Source organism: Aspergillus foveolatus, assembly GCF_047715535.1.
Source record: "Aspergillus foveolatus strain CBS 279.81 unplaced genomic scaffold BDW70scaffold_15, whole genome shotgun sequence".
In the NCBI taxonomy this organism is placed as follows: domain Eukaryota; kingdom Fungi; phylum Ascomycota; class Eurotiomycetes; order Eurotiales; family Aspergillaceae; genus Aspergillus; species Aspergillus foveolatus.
Genome location: NW_027396079.1, coordinates 292,370 through 309,158, shown reverse-complemented (window position 1 = coordinate 309,158; position 16,789 = coordinate 292,370). Strand labels below are relative to the sequence as shown.

General features: G+C 48.9%; 8 protein-coding genes across 8 annotated transcripts; 4 read left to right on the top strand and 4 right to left on the bottom strand.

Moving 5' to 3' along the window:
- Nucleotides 1-323: 323 nt before the first annotated feature.
- facB (C6 transcription factor FacB/Cat8) lies at nt 324-3,737 on the bottom strand. The gene is made up of 5 exons (XM_073743610.1): nt 2,966-3,737; nt 2,588-2,901; nt 2,252-2,532; nt 1,843-2,200; nt 324-1,792 (listed from the first exon to the last, which is right to left on the bottom strand). Exons 1-5 carry the CDS (start codon nt 3,447-3,449, stop codon nt 626-628), a joined length of 2,604 nt encoding a protein of 867 aa, XP_073597460.1. The 5' UTR covers nt 3,450-3,737; the 3' UTR covers nt 324-625.
- Nucleotides 3,738-5,003: 1,266 nt separating this feature from the next.
- Nucleotides 5,004-5,732, top strand: BDW70DRAFT_133467 (uncharacterized protein). Its single transcript, XM_073736343.1, has 2 exons — nt 5,004-5,652; nt 5,710-5,732. The coding sequence occupies exon 1, from the start codon at nt 5,025-5,027 to the stop codon at nt 5,295-5,297; it is 273 nt and encodes a 90-aa protein (XP_073597459.1). The 5' UTR covers nt 5,004-5,024; the 3' UTR covers nt 5,298-5,652; nt 5,710-5,732.
- BDW70DRAFT_25636 (SET domain-containing protein) lies at nt 5,526-7,539 on the bottom strand. Its single transcript, XM_073743609.1, has 5 exons — nt 7,173-7,539; nt 6,597-7,117; nt 5,957-6,542; nt 5,710-5,894; nt 5,526-5,652 (listed from the first exon to the last, which is right to left on the bottom strand). Exons 1-4 carry the CDS (start codon nt 7,461-7,463, stop codon nt 5,811-5,813), a joined length of 1,482 nt encoding a protein of 493 aa, XP_073597458.1. The 5' UTR covers nt 7,464-7,539; the 3' UTR covers nt 5,526-5,652; nt 5,710-5,810.
- Nucleotides 7,540-7,825: 286 nt separating this feature from the next.
- On the bottom strand, nt 7,826-10,504 carry BDW70DRAFT_133465 (Ygr210 GTPase family protein). The gene is made up of 12 exons (XM_073736342.1): nt 10,353-10,504; nt 10,239-10,296; nt 10,158-10,167; nt 9,779-10,047; nt 9,629-9,722; nt 9,543-9,574; nt 9,276-9,487; nt 9,019-9,224; nt 8,788-8,967; nt 8,615-8,735; nt 8,327-8,559; nt 7,826-8,266 (listed from the first exon to the last, which is right to left on the bottom strand). The coding sequence occupies exons 1-11, from the start codon at nt 10,386-10,388 to the stop codon at nt 8,533-8,535; spliced, it is 1,245 nt and encodes a 414-aa protein (XP_073597456.1). The 5' UTR covers nt 10,389-10,504; the 3' UTR covers nt 7,826-8,266; nt 8,327-8,532.
- On the top strand, nt 7,870-8,340 carry BDW70DRAFT_158626 (uncharacterized protein; the record flags this gene model as incomplete). The annotated part of the gene is made up of 2 exons (XM_073740548.1): nt 7,870-8,268; nt 8,329-8,340. 2 exons carry the CDS (start codon nt 7,870-7,872, stop codon nt 8,338-8,340), a joined length of 411 nt encoding a protein of 136 aa, XP_073597457.1.
- A 219-nt stretch (nt 10,505-10,723) lies between the features above and the next one.
- Nucleotides 10,724-11,821, top strand: BDW70DRAFT_133463 (uncharacterized protein). The gene is made up of 2 exons (XM_073736341.1): nt 10,724-11,401; nt 11,455-11,821. Exons 1-2 carry the CDS (start codon nt 11,288-11,290, stop codon nt 11,749-11,751), a joined length of 411 nt encoding a protein of 136 aa, XP_073597455.1. The 5' UTR covers nt 10,724-11,287; the 3' UTR covers nt 11,752-11,821.
- A 576-nt stretch (nt 11,822-12,397) lies between these two features.
- Nucleotides 12,398-13,366, top strand: BDW70DRAFT_133462 (uncharacterized protein; the record flags this gene model as incomplete). The annotated part of the gene is made up of 1 exon (XM_073736340.1): nt 12,398-13,366. The coding sequence occupies exon 1, from the start codon at nt 12,627-12,629 to the stop codon at nt 13,362-13,364; it is 738 nt and encodes a 245-aa protein (XP_073597454.1). The 5' UTR covers nt 12,398-12,626.
- Nucleotides 13,367-13,459: 93 nt separating this feature from the next.
- On the bottom strand, nt 13,460-14,799 carry BDW70DRAFT_133461 (50S ribosomal protein L30e-like protein). The gene is made up of 2 exons (XM_073736339.1): nt 14,387-14,799; nt 13,460-14,256 (listed from the first exon to the last, which is right to left on the bottom strand). Exons 1-2 carry the CDS (start codon nt 14,676-14,678, stop codon nt 13,874-13,876), a joined length of 675 nt encoding a protein of 224 aa, XP_073597453.1. The 5' UTR covers nt 14,679-14,799; the 3' UTR covers nt 13,460-13,873.
- Nucleotides 14,800-16,789: the final 1,990 nt, after the last annotated feature.

The window sequence follows — 16,789 nt, the reverse complement described above, 5'->3', positions numbered from 1 at the left end:
ACATTGTATATCCCCGCAGCGTCGTTGTTTTTCAAGGCTCCGACTCAGTTCCCTGGATCTGAATTTCTAGTCACATTAACATCAACCAATTGCTTGGCTAAATTGTAGATTCGTGAGAATTATCTGTATAGTTCGTTCCTGGACCGTAATATGCCGCCAATCAGAAAGCTACCAGCGCCATCAGCGACGCCAGACTGATTAAACTCAATCTTGTATTTAGTTAATTTATTCAACCAGGTGGATTACAGCATCGATGAAACCGGCACATCTCAGAGCCTATGGTATAGGTAGGGTAGCGTTTGGATATAAGAGATCGAGAACTTGTGTACTACATGGCGCACGGCTTCCTTCTATTCGGTTGGTCGACATAGGACACTCTTAATTGAATATATTTAGTAGATCCCATATCGTTATACATCAATAAACATAACACTGGAATAACGTGGGTGTGTGTAAAAAACCTGGCAAAGACAGACAGACATACTCCTATCCAACCAGGTATCATAATCCAAGGGCAAACCATAACCAAAACTAAAAACTATCGTTCGCTGAACAAAAACAAACCAGGATGGTACCCGGAAGAAACTCCAGTACACCGATGAAAAAAGCGCTTTAAGGGGAAAATCTAGACGGCCAGCCGTCGATCCCAACCGTTGACCAGCCCAAATTCGTCAAGATCGTCATCTCCAGCAGGGATAATAACGCCTTGGAGTGGATCCAAGAGGCTACCCGCCCGGTCTTCCATCGGGAATGGCATAGTATTTGGAAGTGACAAGCTGTGGTCTCTGCTTCCTAGGCTCCCGTCTGAATAGACGCTCTGTGCTGCTAGTTCTGGAGGTTGAGCCATATCGCTACTGCTAGTGGCGGACCAAGCCTCCGGAGACAAACTCTGCAATTCATCGCTTGAAGTTAATGAAGGCGGCAGGCCGGGTCCTTGTTTGTGCATGTACTCAGCAGTCAAAGACGCAAAAGGGCCGTGATCTTCGCCGCACTCCTTGCCACCATAGATTCCTGTGAATATATTCGAGTAGCCTTGATCCATATCGCTCACCACAAACTCCCAGTCCGAGGCTGTCAGGTTTCCTGATGGTGGAGCTGGATGATCTGTTGGTACCGAGCAGGACATGGGCGGATTGCCCTCATACCCCATAGGATGGTTGTAAACGTTCTTGCTCATCGGGGCATGGTGTTGTAAGTCGTTGGGAGGTAGGCTAGCCCAACTAGGAGAACGTAACTGGCGCTCCGCTAAACCAGGGCTCGAACCAGAAAAGGTGTTCCTGCGTGACAGAGACTCCGGTTTTGGCTGGGATTGACCCGGGCTAGTGCTGCCCATCAAGCGCGCCTTCCATGCCTCCAGCTGTTTCCTCGGAGACTTCAGGGGTTTTTGAGCGGGTGGGCTCATTTGTTGAGGGTTGGTGGTCGTTGCTCGTCTGGTATCTAATGAAACAAGGGCACCGGCTAGAGCACTGAACTCGGTTGCAGCCACGGATGATTCAGACTCAAGCTGATCGATAACGCCTGTAAGCACCTTTTGACTTTCTTTGACGAGCTTACTATCACGCTTCAAGCCGACATTTTGCCAGAGAAGCCCAAGGCCTGCGGAGCTGATGAGCTCTCTTCGGTTGATGCTAAGAGAGAGACAAAGGCGCCTCTCGTCAAGCAGCTGGAGAATTTGGATGATATGCTTGCCTGAATCCGCAATCGCAAGGACTGAAGGAGAACGAACGTGTTCGTCACCAAAACAGACGGCAGGACGGTGAATGAGAGAGCGAATGAAATAATACATCACAGACTTCAAGCACGTTAGTAATGGAATTGCAACAGAACAGGTCATACACTTACCAAAAGTGGAGACCGACTGCTAATGACGTTGGTGCTCGGCTTATCCTGTGTGAACTCCAAGTGAAGATGAGCGGGCAAGCTCTTGACCCATTTATCGAGCTGTTCCGTAACGGAACGCATCTTCGACAATGGAATTTCGTATGCACCGTCAGACGGGTAGATATTCTCCAACGTGCTGTTCAGGACTCTCGATGCGGAAAACAGGGCGAGGGCGCTAGAGATACGCGTCGACTCGCCGGGCAAGGTGGGCAAGAATCCGGTTTCCGTCACGTTCTCATCATCAATATCTTCGGGATACTCAGTCTGGATGTGCTCTTCGCGAAGAAGAACAGGAAGACCAGTCAAAGAAGCGCAAAGACTAGAACAATTAGCAATGATTTCAATTTACGCATCGAGAATGGATACGTACCGATCCAAAACATATTGGCACCAAAACACTTTCTTCCTGGTCTCGGCAAGAAGAGCGTTCGATGAAAAAGCCTTCTGACTCTTCTGAAGTTTCAACTGGTGACAGATGCCGACAGCTACACCACGATAGCGCAGAACACTTGTGTAGTCACCCTTGGTCAAGCAATACATTTGTGCCAACACGTAACACTGTAAGGTCGGGATGGAAATGTCGGCATGTAACGACTCAAGGATAGAAGACCAATTCTCCTCGAAGAGGGTAGGGTCCTGGTTGGTTCTCGACTACGGCGAGAAATCAGCATTGGGACTTTGCAGCAGTAATCCAGGTCGAACTTACAATAGCGCCGAGTGCAGCAACAGCAAAGATCAGATTCAGCTGGGCCATCTCATGTTTGTTGCCTTGAATGTGTTCGGAGTTGTGGAGGTATTGCTCGTATGCCTTGAGGATGGTAGGTCGGTGGACAACCGGGTAAAGAGGTGCCCATTCTTGAAAGAAAATGTTGATAAGCTGATCCGATACAAGCCGAGGCGTTGTTTTCAGAGGCTGGTCGAGACGAGAAGGAGTAATAGGAGTAGGAGAAGCAGTCAAAGCTTTAGTAGAAGTTTCTGGCGCTAGCCGGCCTTGATCTGCAAGCATGTTGGTGAAGACAGCTAGAATCTCGTTAGCAACGGATCAAACGAAACCCAGTATAATTGAAGGTATAAGGCGCCATACCAGCAAAGCCACGGGTGCTCGAAACCCCGGACTCCTCTGTGCCGCTCAAAGCAACCGGATCCGGAACATGAACAGCTCCCTCACTGGAGGTGGGCACACTCGTTGGAGTAGCTGGGGGAGGTTGAGTCGGAGAGTGCACAGCAGCAGGAGTCTTCTGCTGTAGAGGTGAGGAAAAAGAGTGTATCCGAGAGAGCACATCAATCTTCTCATCCTTCTCATCCAGGAGACTCTTGAGCTCCCTGACCTCAGCTTCTAGTGTCCGTACCCGTTCTTCCAAAGACTCTGTATATCCACGGGGAAACGCTCGTCGACTGAGTTTATCGCTGGTTTTGCACTCGAAGCCGACGTTTGCACATTGTGTACAGCATGGGCGAATACCGTCGCAGCGGATCTTTTTGCTTCGACACCGGTCACAGGCTTGGGCAATACGACTCTGCGTGTTATTGCCGACCTTGATCACTTTCATTGGGAGAATTCCTGGCATCTTGAATGTGTGTAGGGCGCGCCTAGCGCCAACCCGGGCTAATTATGGCACTGGATCCGTAATAAGAAAATCGTCTGTCGAGATACCACTGGAGTCGAAGAATGTAGTATATATTCAGGGGCCGTGTAGCGAGATACCCGTGTATAAGTTTCAAGGTTACGACGCAGAGAGGAGAGTTGTCTTTTGATCGCGAAGGGGGGGAGTGGAGAGTTGTAGAAGGGATGATGCAGAAAGAAGAACGGGAGAATCCAAGACTACAGCGAAGTGTGAAGGTGAGGGTCACAGGCCGGATCGCAGCCTTGAGTAGCGGGAGGGATCGGCCGCGTATCATGTAATAAGTAATACGGACAGTGCGGATGCGGGTGACGGCGGGGGAGTTGCCATGTGGGTTAGGATCAACTTCGAGAGCCAGTAAGATTGCTTGCTTTACAGGGCATTCGTATGCTCAGGCGACGCTCCTTCCATCACCGCATTATTAATTACTAGCGCAATATCAACTTGGGTTTTTTCGATACTAGTTTTAATTCTATATTCTGTTATGGGAGATGTCGGATATTGGGTCTGCATGAGCTCACTTAACGAAGTTGACACCCATCGCAGGGCAAATAGGAGTAAAGTCAATCACCCTGGGAACCCTGATGGTGGCAAGGTGCCCGTGTTAGCATGTCTTAGTACCACGGGTCGAGAGCTATAAGGGATGTCCAGATCCCGGGTCGCGGCTGATATTCAGGCTGTAAATGCCGATAGCGGAGTATTCCCATATTTTCCTCGATCAGAACAAGCGTAATATAGTTGTACGGAGTACGGAGAAGCCGTAGAAACATGTTGTCATTATCTCCTTTTTACAGTAAATTACGCCTTTGGGAAATCGGACGTTCAGACCGCTGTCTAACTTTCCGAGACTGCCCTAGTGCTAATTCTAGGCTGGGTAATGAGGATCCAAGGCTAGCGTGACTATACCCTCCCTGCTTCTCCTAACTCTTTTACGCTTATTTTTGAGCGTGGCGAAGGAGAATAATAGCTACCGCATGGGGCGACGGCGATAAAACCGTCATGGTGTTGTCGTTACAATCATTTTTGGCAACTCCACTGCACGATTCCACTACATTCGACCAAGTTAGCAGATATACCAAGCCGCCAGCTTGAAATAGTGTTCTACTGAAGTGAGGTCGGGCATTCTTCCAACATTTCTCCCGTTTTTAGCTAGTTTCCTTTCCCCCGGAATCGGCGTTAATCGGAGCCGCATGAGATGAGATTATATTATTAAGGCGCAGTGCTGGTGGCTGCATCGCAATTTTACTCAGAGTATAACAGTCGCGGACGTTGTGAACGTTGAGCTTGCCACTGGTCTTCCCCGGCTGTTCGTGCCTAGATTCTGGAGTACTCCGTACAGCTGGAGTAAAGCGCGGGGGATCATGTCTTGGTTTGCGCTGTGGGCCAGATCCAGCTGCATTGGAGTCAGGGATACGTATGTAGTATGCACTGTCAGAGAACATTCCATGCGCCACCAGAATCATGCCATATTGTCTACCATCATATTGACAATAATTATACGTTCTGGCACCTTGGGAGAGTATGCTGTGTATTGGCGTTACAGTCATGCTTTCCCCCGTACTGGGCCTGCTCAATTTCCAAGAAAACCCCGAGTCCTGGCCGAGAAATCCCAGCTGCGGGGTCTTGGCCTCCCAATTTTACGGTGACTATGGGGCCGCAGATGCCGGGTCGGCCAACCATACCAAATTGATCGCATATCTTGTTGATCATATCGAAAATGCACTTGCAAGATCCTTGGAACCTCTTCAATTCCTACCGGACGTTAATCAACTGCCCCACTGTCACAGACAATGAATTCAGAGGGAACCCCGAGTGTTCCCCGGTCCCCGACCAGACTCCAGACCCCAGAAACGCTCATGGCTCCGGAGTGACTGAGCAGTAGTGGGTTCCGACATTGTGAATTGCCCCTGGCTTCCAGTGATTCGAATCTGGTTCCGCCAACCTAAGTAATGGAACTCCTCCCTATGCTGGCTGGCTGAGTTTGGTTCAAAGTATATTCCAGTCATGGAGACATCATTAACCCCAGGTTGACTGTGTCTATGGCCGCAAGCTGTCCCACCTATCACACTTTAAAGTGAAAGACAACGAAAAGTATGCGGTGATCATCACGTCATAAGTTGATCCGTGGGGATTCTTGGGCTTCTAGGTCCTAACTCAGAAGGCGATTAGACGGACCCCTTTTTGTAAAGTTTGAGGATTGTCATGCTTGCATAAACTTCTATCTACACTTTTGCGTATGCCGTATCCTAACGGCGCTGGAGATATCTCGGCGATATAGTCGACTTCATGGCTGAACGAATGAGCAGGTCATGAAAAGTCGTCTTCAACCTCTACAGACTGCTGTTGAGAGAGGTAGGCTCTGACCGACCCGCTTATCATCAATTCATCTCTCTGGAGACGACCAAAGTCAGTATTTATACCCATAATTGCCCATAGGCTACTGTCCTACGCACCTGTTTTTCTAAATCTTTTATGGCGGTTTCCAGCAACCGTCCCTCCAATCCCCGCAGTTTCGTGACGGTGTTAAACACTTCAGGGCGGAAAATCGCAAGTGTATCATCACTCTGTTGAAGATCTGAAACCATCCTTTCGGTTGTCTGCAGCATAAAGAATTGGGTTTCTAGCCGTTCGAGAACGAGCACGACTGCGCGAAGCTGGAAGATATCCCACAATGGTTCTGCAGCTAGAATGTCTTTGAGGTGATTAGGAGTTTTTACTTCCTGCGTCTTCCATGTCACCGTCAGCTCTTTCGAACCATCGTTTTTCTGCAATACGGCAAAACCAAGCCCATCTTCTTCGTTCACACAGGCCCACCAGACAATCGGACTCTCCCAGTAAGTTTGGATTCCGTCGGAATCTGTAGGTTTTGAGGAAATGCAAAGTCCAGGCATTCCTCTACAGAATGCGGTTTTAGCCAGTCTCAGGGGATCATCTTCGGGGATATCCAGGTCTAAGACCATTTGCTTAGCATCGCTTCTCTCCGAATCAAGAAAACCATATGAGAAGACCATCTCGGAAGCCGCTTTATCCTGACCGTATCTTCACGCCCATGGTATTAATACCTGATTTCTAGTTGTATGAGAAGCGACTTACGAAATAGTAACTTCCTCATCCAAGTGCAAGTTCTTCCGCGGACGCAGCTGAAGTATGGCATCTCCATTATCATCCTTCTCATACAGGGCATTCACAGTCGAGTCAGACGCATGATTGGCCATATCAATGCAAGGGACCATTGCATGCCCATACCCCGGTAGATCCAACACGCGTGACCGAAAAGCGGCGTCAAGATACTTCCAGTCCTCGAGAGTGACATTATCTTCATCCCACCAAAGTTCCCGGCACCATTCGATATCCTCAGTGGTTTCGCGAAGATGTTCTAATTCTTTTTCCAGTGCTTTAATCTTCGCTTCGTAGGCAAGCCTCAATGACGTCCCGCGTAGCAGCTCCAGCTCTTCCATTGTCCAGAAGGTTGGTAATGTTATAGAAGACGGCAGGAACTTGACGTATTCAGACCAAGCATTTGATGCGCCGATTTTATGTTTCTGTCCAGCAAGGTCCGGAGATGAATGCGAGATCTGGATAAGCAAAAAGACTAATATCGCGCCTCTAGCTGTCTACAATTGTCAGCTACAGACTTTGATGGGGTAATACGTATGGAGTAGGCCATACCTTCCCAAAGTCCCCGACAGCTTCCAGTACCTCGTGAAGGTGTCGATCATACTTGGACCGTTCTTGAACCGTCTCCAAGGAAAGAATCATGTCAGAAGGTACCTTAATAAGAACATCATTTTCTGACGGCTCTTCATTCCCAGACTGCTTTCTTTCTGTTGCAACGATCGCGCCGCCCTTGTCTGTCCCATCCTCTGCTAGTAGCTTCCGGAAAGTAACCCCGCGGAAGGCAACGTTATAAAGACGCGCAAAGGGTATGAGCGCGTCTATAGACAAGGACCCTCGCTTCATAATAGTGTAGATAGTTCAGCCCTCAGATTACTGAAGAGCTGTCTATCTGCGGGGCTGTAAATGATCTTCCGGCGCTGAACTGCGGACGGTCGTTGATGCCAAGTTCCATCCTTCACATGCCGGCCAAGCTCTCCATACTTGATCTCCGTTATCGATAAGAAGCTAGCTCACTAGCTCAACCCTAAGCCCTGTCTCTTCTCTTCCGTTTCGGGGCCGTGACAAAGCATCATGTCGACGTCACGTTCAATCCAACCCACGGTGTTGGGATCCAGTGCACGGGACGAAGGAGTCTACGTTGGTATAAAAAGCTCAAGCTGCCGCCAGTATTAAACACTTTCACCAATTGACTTCCTAAATTTTTCTATCAAACTAGGAACAAACAATATTATCTAAAGTATTCACCAATATGCCTGTAAATCGTACCGCCCGTGTCCTACACTCGGCCTCATGCATCTCTTTCTATGGCAAACGCTCGATTCTCTCATTGAGTGGACGGCCTGCTATCATTCCTACCTCCTCAGGTGTGCAAGCTCGCCATAACAGCGGCATATTCCAGGACTGGAAAGGCTCAGGGGGAGAAAAATCCACAACCCACCGCGTGCAAAAAGAAAATGATAACACAGACCCGGAGACGATAGCGGCGAACCGGACCATGCAGGATAGAGAAGAAAATTTTGGCGTGGGGAACAAAGGCGAGTCTGATGCTGCGACAGAGCGAGGAGGGGCCAAGAATGCAGAGAAAGTGAAGAAGGACCATCCCAAGGCAACTGAGCCGGTTATTGGTATGAACGATGAAAGAGCAGAGGTAAGCCAGGTGCTGCGAAGTACTGATATGATGATTAATGATTCTGACTGATTGTTACAGAAGGGAGTTTGAATTGGGGTCAAGGGTTGACACTCCATGCTTGGATTGGGATATTTAGAGTGGCGACGTGATCCATTTCTTGTGTACATCTTCTATGGTTCTGCAATGCCTCTATAGCAACCCGCGTGCGCCTGGCTGCTCTCATGTTGAATTGTAGGTATATGCGCAGTTGATAAAATAAATCCATTCCTGTGCAATTGCTTTCTATCGACCAGGCTTGAAAGAAAGTACCTGTATAACGAATTGGTTAACTAATTAGAGCATACTTAGAGAAGAAGACACTTACATCATGCTTTCCAACTGCCACGATCTCATCTTCTGACACGCGGACGCCTCCAACGCCTTCAATATAAGATATGGGTACATCGCCCATGACCTTACGCGCAACATCACCCACAGTGCTATTCCTGGTCCAGATGTCAGACAGATGGGAAAATTTCGGAGTATAGGAATACTCACTTCTTTACAAGGACACAATCCCGAAATGCCGCAGTACCAGTCCCAGAGGAAAAGGTGTGTAAATTTCGTACAGGGAAGACTGGTACAAGCCCTAAGACCTCGGCGGCCCGCGAAAGACATTGCACAACACCTGTTGAGCCAAAGCGATAAAGTACCATATCTTTCAAGTTCTCCACGCGACTGATTATTCGATGTTAGTAAGACTCTATGCAGGTGGCAGCTGTCTCATACGTTTTCAGCTTTTCGTCCATCTCCCTGAGGCCTCCCCCGTCCGGATCTCCATCTGCAATGAGGTCTTCCCGTGTATCTAAGAATTCACTGCCTTCAGTGTATTTGATATAATTTTGTTTGGCAAGTCTTCGAAGGAAAACCTCGGATATGGCGGAACAAAGGACGATTCTCTGAGGATCCTGCATCTTCGCAATCTTACTGATGTTCTATAAATAGTCGGTTAGCAATGATAGAACAGCAGAAGGAAAAAAGCTCACCTTGTCCGCATCAGGGTGATCAATCTTATTTAAGGCGAATACCGTTGGGAACTTCTCGTCGATAAATGCTTGCACGACTTGCTCTACGGTCTCATCTGACCATGCTTCGAGTGGTTCTTTCAACGCTAACCGGTCCAGGCATCGTGCAACGGTTGATGGTGTACTTCCATATCCGGAAAATTGGTTTTGTAACGTCTCCACCGCGGTCGCCTCTGATGTCCGAGTCAACAATCAATCGCAATGGCATCAGAGATGTCGCCCACTCACTTATGGCCATATGTCTGCGCTTGATAGAGCCCCTAAGTAAATTAGCCTGGTGTGCAGTTGTGGGCATAAGTAGGCCAGTGCCGTACCATTTCTGCATCAAATTTCCCAGCACCCACCGCACGATCTCTGACCTCAGCCACTCAATATCTTGTGAAGGATCATATCCTCGTGTAGCCTTTCCTACACTCCAATGCGTCAATAAACTACTCCACTATACAGAAATTCCTGTCACCGACCTTCTGCATCCGTTGTTCCACTAACATCAACGACGTGGATCAAGGCGTCTGCTTGGCGCAGATCGTCCAAGAACTTATTCCCCAAGCCACGGCCTTGATGCGCCCCTGGAACTAGACCAGCAACATCCAGAAGCTCGATAGGAACCGAGCGCTTCCCATCGGTACAAGCACCGTAGTTTGGCTTGCATTTATCTGCCACACCGTACCGTTTACAAGCACAGTCTATTTGGAGATAGCCAATGGCTCGTTGTGGATCAATAGTAGTAAACCTGGGATTCCGAAATCAGTACCATGTATAAGTAAGCCTCGTATGTTTGCTGTTGCAGGCAAAGACGTCTCGAAGAGAAGATATGCGGAGGAACGGTTTAGCAGAACTCACGGGAAGTTTCCTAGCCAATAAAAGCTCAGTTAGTACATGAAAGCCAATGGTACCCTACACCCTGCGCGCAATAGAACATACCGACTTTCGAAGAAGCATCTGTCAAGCTATTCAATGTAGTCGATTTTCCACTGGACGGCTGTAGCCCTCAGCTTGATTAGCGGGGTGCTTGTCGAAGTTGAAGGATAGACGAACCTTCCCAACCAATCCAATCAGCGGATCCCTCGGCATGGTAGCAGATGTGAGTTGAATATAGAGTTCCCAGAGAATCAATTCACGAGATTCAGAGCAGAAGATTAAGCAAATCAAGTACAGCAAGAAATTGCGCAGCGGGGAAGATCGAAATTCTGCCGCATTGGATTAGAAGGCGGTATGCTGCATTGATTTGCTTATCTGCTCACGTGCTGAATGCTCGCAACAATCTTAGTGCTGGTCTGGATCACCCGGACAATGTCCTCTATTGCCCTATATAGACGAGCGCTGCTGCATTTGACGATGTGTAGTGCATACTTATAACTACTAGGAGATTCGTTATTGTTTCTCACAATGCGTGCTATTCAGCACGACCAGAGTAGAGACCGAAGGGTTATAGCAAGATGCATCAGATAGCCGCAATCGCGCGCGGCAAAGTCAATTGGGAAATAACCCACGCGGCTGGAGACTCATCAGATACTCAGCTGCTAGGTGTGTTTCAATGTATCAAGATCATGATAGTCAGGGCGCCGTCAGGTTCAGTTGTGCCGTATGACGTATGGCCAGCAGCTTCCTATCCACCTGAGTGGAACATGATGGCCCTGGAGGAGGCTGGGCTGCAGTGCTACAGAGTACTTAGCACAGTTCCCATGGATTTTGATAGTGAACATTCCTTTTACTTCCAGTAATCCACATACCTTACTCCTATGTTGCCCCACCGTCGCCTTGACCGCGGACATCGCCATAACGTCATCATGATTCATGCCACTGAATGCCAGACATGCTCCCACTTATAAGATCAAGTAGACCACTACATCTTTGTACTTTACAGAATTATCGAAACAGTCGCAAGTACCAACAAACCACAACTCTCACAACCGTTTACCAACTGTGTATCAACCTTATCTTTGCATTCAACGAAACATATCTCTACCACAATGTCTGATAGCACCTTCCACACCACCATTCAGGACATTCGCAAGCCGGAGTCTCACGCCTCCCACGCTGCCAAGGGCAACACTCCTAAGGATTCTAATGTCTCCGCAATGAAGGTAATAAGCTTTCGACCGTGATACGCGAACAAGTGGATACTAACATGGTGCAGTCCATCATCGACCAGAACACAGACAAGAAAGCCGACATCGAAAAGACCAAGGCCAACCTGCCCTTACCAGACCAGCCCCCTGTCGCTAGTGACTGGAATTCCGCCGATCAGCGAACTGTCAACGTTGGTTCCGGCGGTATCGAAGGACCCATTTCAGGCGAGAACAACTCTGCTCTCCGAGACCCAGCCACAGCCTCAAGCAGTGCTCGCGAGGTTGGAGAGGAGACGCACAGAAACACACAACCAACTAGCAATGTTGGTCGGGGGAACCTCCCTGCCGATGCTCAGGCTCGGTAAACCATGATTCTCAATGTATGTAGCATAGCGATGTGATACGAACAAAATGAAGACATTGATGATTTCTTTGAGCCATGATCTTCTTTGATATATGTAGAACTCTTTAGCTTTTCATCTGCAGGCTGTTGGCGATAAATACAATAACTCTCGAGGCTGCCATACCGTTTCCCGAGCCCATAATTTCTCAGGACACGCTTTATAGGCTTAAGGTTAAATGGCCGAACCATCCTAATTTTCTATTAGCATAAAAAGATATCAAATAGTGATAAAGATAGTGATGAATATTAGATCTTGGTGCTATTTCGCTGATTTGAGGACCGAATATATCCTCATACTCGATCTTACCGCGAAAACAAAAGCCAAAAAAAAATCACAGTTAATAGCATTACCCTACTGCAATAAAATTCAACTGAACAGTTCTTCGTATGCTCTCCATGCTCATACCTTCGTTTGACAAGCCTCCTTGAGTCTAGACAACTGGGTGTTACACTGTCCGATGTTTAAAGGTGACGTCAAGCACGTCAATCACCCCAGCATAATTGCATCAAAGTTCACCACTTAGCTCCAGTCAATACCCACAGGTTCGCTTGACACCGTTCCGGTCAGAATGCGTCACAACCACTGCAGCTGAGCCATATCGAAGGGTGTACCAGTGGCCCTCATTGACGTACCTGTTGTTTGCTGATCCATGAGCAGCCCTAGTCCGCCTGTCAGCATGACATCACAACAAGCGAGCGATTCCTATATAGAAGCGTCCGTTGTGCGCCCAAAGCCTAGATAATCAGCATTGTAATCTAACTCCAAACATAAAATATCCGACTCGCTACCACCTCGCATCAACTTCTGAGAACTACAACACGCATCATCACATCACAATGGATCTCCAAGGCAACCCCATCCCCTCTGGCCAGCGCGGTGTTAAGAACACCACCGACCCCTTGTCCAACCGCCCCATCAACGAGCCTTCCGGCCCTGTCTTGAAAGACTCTCTCGCCGCTGAATCAGTCAGCCACGGCGGCTCATTCAATGAAAACCGCAACGCTGAACCTATCGGAGCTACATCTCAAAACACCACCACAAACACCACCGACACATCCGCTGCCACAAAGCTTCCTTCAGCCTCTAACGCCCGTGAGCGCGAAGAACCCCACGGCTCTCAGCGATATCCCGACGCCCTCGGCGGCCAGGGAGAGTTCCCCGGCGCCCACGTCCCAGAAACTGGATACGTTGGCGGCTCAACCGCGGCGAAGAAGGACTTAGGCATTAACAAACCCGTTTACCCTGCTTCTGAGAAGATTGACCACCAGGCCCAGTCACGGACTCAGGCCCCTGCTAGCGGAAGCGGTTACCAGACTCGAAGCGCGACTGCTGCGCAAAAGAAACAGAACGACTCGTCCGCCACTGCTGGTCAGGGCGGCGAGTTCCCCAGCGATCCCAAGTACAACGCCAGCTTCAACTCTGAGATTGGCTCTCAGGTTGACCCCGGTCGGTTGGCTGAACAAAAGTTCCAGCGACGTGAGGCCGAGACAGTCGCAGCCGCTGCTGCGCCGGCTCAGAAGGGTACCGGTGACCAAACCTGGTATCAACCCTTGAACGCAGACCAGTGTGCTTAAAATTAATGATTACTTACATATTATTGTTCTTGACGAACCATACCATGTACATTAAATGAAACGACATGAATTTGAGGTGGGCACTGATTTTAGCACTGAACTCTCCCTTCCCAATCTAGCTGTAGTATGAATGATCATGTAAAAACACTAACATGAGATTGTGCGTTGTTGCACCGCTGAAAAGCCCGTCGTGGAGTACAGCGCACTGGAACCCGCAAGCAGTCTACAGAACAGTGTCAGTTACATGAGGGAGATTAATCAGCATCATGCCGTGCTATTCAATACTTCCTGCCTTTTCGTACACCAATTAAGAACGCCGAATTTTGCAACAGATAATCATCAAGATTAACCCAGAAAAACACGACCGAATGCCAGACCCCAAAGACATGCGCTGTCTTGTCAAACAAAGCGGAACTGTACAGTCGTGGAAGATGGCAAGACGCATAAATAAGCCGTAGAATTAAGAAAGAACAGTAAAAATAAGAAAGGTGCTAGACGTCCAGCTGGCACTATAGGTTCACCTGCGTGAGTTCCTTCTGAGCGAGTTTAACTAGCTCCTCATAAACCTTGCTGAAGTCCTCATCATCATCGTTGGCATCCTTCTTTTTGCCCTTGGCCGCGGATTTTGGCACAACCATTGTAACACTTGTGGGACGCTTCGTAGCAGCAGCGTTACCGAGTTCTGCTCGGGATGTGACGAAGACATACGGGATGCCGTGGTCTTCACAGAGAACGGGAATGTGCGAAATGACGTCCATAGGCGAGATATCGGCAGCGAGAATGACAACTCCATTAGGAATGGCGACGCTTTCATTAGGAGCCGGAACGGGAGACTTCCTGAGGGCCTTGACAACCTCCTTCACACCGCGCTTGAGACATTTGTTGACCGCAGCTGGAGAACTGCAGGTTAGCACGGTGAAAGGCCATGGGTTTCACTTGGAATGTAATGGGTTGCATTGGACGTCGTCCGTAAAGGTGCAAGAACAAACAACAAGCGCAACCACTGAAGCTAGGGAGCTTACCCTTCTTCACACTCTTGAGGGCCTTCTTGGCTGCCTTGTCCTCCAGCAGTGGTTTGGCAAACGGTACGAGCGCACCGACGGGGCGGGCTTCGACTTCACCGGTCGCATCGGCACCATTGACGGGAATGGTTGAGGGAGCCTCTGCTTCAAGTCCTTTCAATACTGCATCGGCCAGAGCAGTCTTATCTTTCTTATCCTTCTTGTCCTTCTTGCTCTTGTGCACACCGTCCTTCTCTGACCGCTTCTCCTTCTTCTCGTGCTTCTCCTTTCTCTCAGACTTGTCCTTGGCCATTGTCGTTATTTATACCGCTCGATAAACCGATCCGTGATTCTGGGTAGGTGAATGGGGTCGGCGCAAATAGGTGTAGCTGTTGGAAAAAGGAACCGAGAATAGATAAAATTCGAGATTTTTTATTTTCGCGCTAGTCCGACCTGGGAATGCAAGCTCTTGCGGGCGAGTGCGGGCGGTGATTGTGTTGATGACTCAGCTGCTGTACCGGCGAGTCTTTCCAAAACAATGAAGCTCGCTTTTTCGATGCCAACGTTTGTGGCTTGATTCTTTCTTATCGGTTACTCGCAGCTTTGCTGATTATATTTGAGCGTATATGCCGCTCATATCTATGTGATTAGGGAGTAACTGGGTTGCTGCGCGATTCATTGGCTCCCACTGCAGCTGTATGTTGCGACTCCGTAACAAGACCGGGTTCCATCATGGACCTGAAGCTGACTTGCCTAGATGAGTTTCAGGAGGAGCTCAGTCCCTTCAATAGGCTCGCCGATTAGGGACACATCACCCCTGGTCATTCCACCGGCTCCAAGCATTTTGCGACAATCTATCCGATCCTCTGGTCCTCCGAAACCTGGTACGTTGGCGTTTCAATGACGGCGCATTGTTCGAAGTTGACGGACTTTATTTAGATCCGGAAAAGGATGAACTGCGAGTGCAGGTGAATACGCTAAAGTATGAGCTGGAGAATTCCAAGCAAGAACGCGAGTTAATGGTTCTACGCCATGAGAAAGAGCTCCGGGAACTGCAATCAAGAGCGGACGCGGACTTTCGGAGAGCACAGGCAAGTCGACTTAGTAAACAGCTGCTTTTTGGCTACCGGCTCTAACTAGTCGCCACAGGCTGCCGAATCATCTAGTAATCGCGCCAATCACAAGACCGAAGCTCTTGCGAAGGAGCTGAGAGAAGCTCAAGAAAATGGGCTCAGCACAAAAGTCGAACTCGAGCGTAAAGTTCGCAGCCTCCAAGACCAGAACCAAAGTCTGAAGGAAGAACTAGAGGACAAGCATAAGCAGCTTCTCGACCAGGAAAGACAGTCGAAGTATCAGATAAATGAGTTGGAAACTATTCGGTCATCTCTCCAGAAAACACTGGAGGATCTGCACCGAGATCTTGAAAATGCGAAAAACGAAACACAAACGGCACAAGATAAGCTTCGTGAGCGCGAGTCGGACATTGCTGAATTAGAAGCGGAAAATATTCAACTCAAGGCCGAAGGGAATGATGCGGAAACGTTTGCTGTTCTTAAAAGGGAGCTGTCTGACCAAGTTAACCATATGAGGGCCCTGGAAACTACAAACCGAGAACAAAGCGCAGAATTACGGCGCCTACGCAAGGTACAGCGGAACGTTGAAGTAGTCGAAGAGCAGAAGAAGTCACTGGAGAACCAGTTACAGCTTATGAAGGGAGTTGAAGCTGAGCTAGAGACTGTCCAGATTCAGAAGCAAGTCCTTGAAGACGAGCGGCAATCATGGTCCAGCCTGTTACAGGATAGCGACCTCTTTTCGGAATGTGACTCACCGGAAGCTGTCGTGAAGGCACTGTTAAAGGAGCAGATCGAGAAAGCCAGCGCCATTGACAGACTCGGAAGCGTTGAAGCACAATTCTTGGAGAAAGACGAGCTCATAAAAAGCCTGGAAAGTGAGCGATCGAACTTGAAATTAGAGATGGAGAAGCTTCGTGCTGCCTCAGCAGCAGCTGGTGGGCCCATGGCAGAGAGTCGTGCAAGAGCTCGACTTGAGCGACAGCGGGCGCTTGCGCAGAAAGAAGTTGAATATCTCCGTGCTCAGTTGAAAACATTTGATACCGAGGAGGAAACCCTGAACGCCGAGCAAGGCCAGTTTGACGCCCAGAAAGCCGAGCAAATAGTCAATCTCGAAAAGATGATTGATGAGTACCGACAGGAACTCGCAAGGGCCCACGACGAACTCTCCAAGCGCGAGGCCTCTCAGCAAGAAGAAACTATTCAACCTAGAGGAACAAAACGTCCTCTTTCACCTGCCGAAAGTGACACAGAGACCGAACGGCTTTCAGTGCTCCTTCGAAAGAACAGAAAGCTCCAAGAGTCCCTCTCCAAATCCGAACAAGCCATGACCCTCCTACGCAAGGAATTCGAA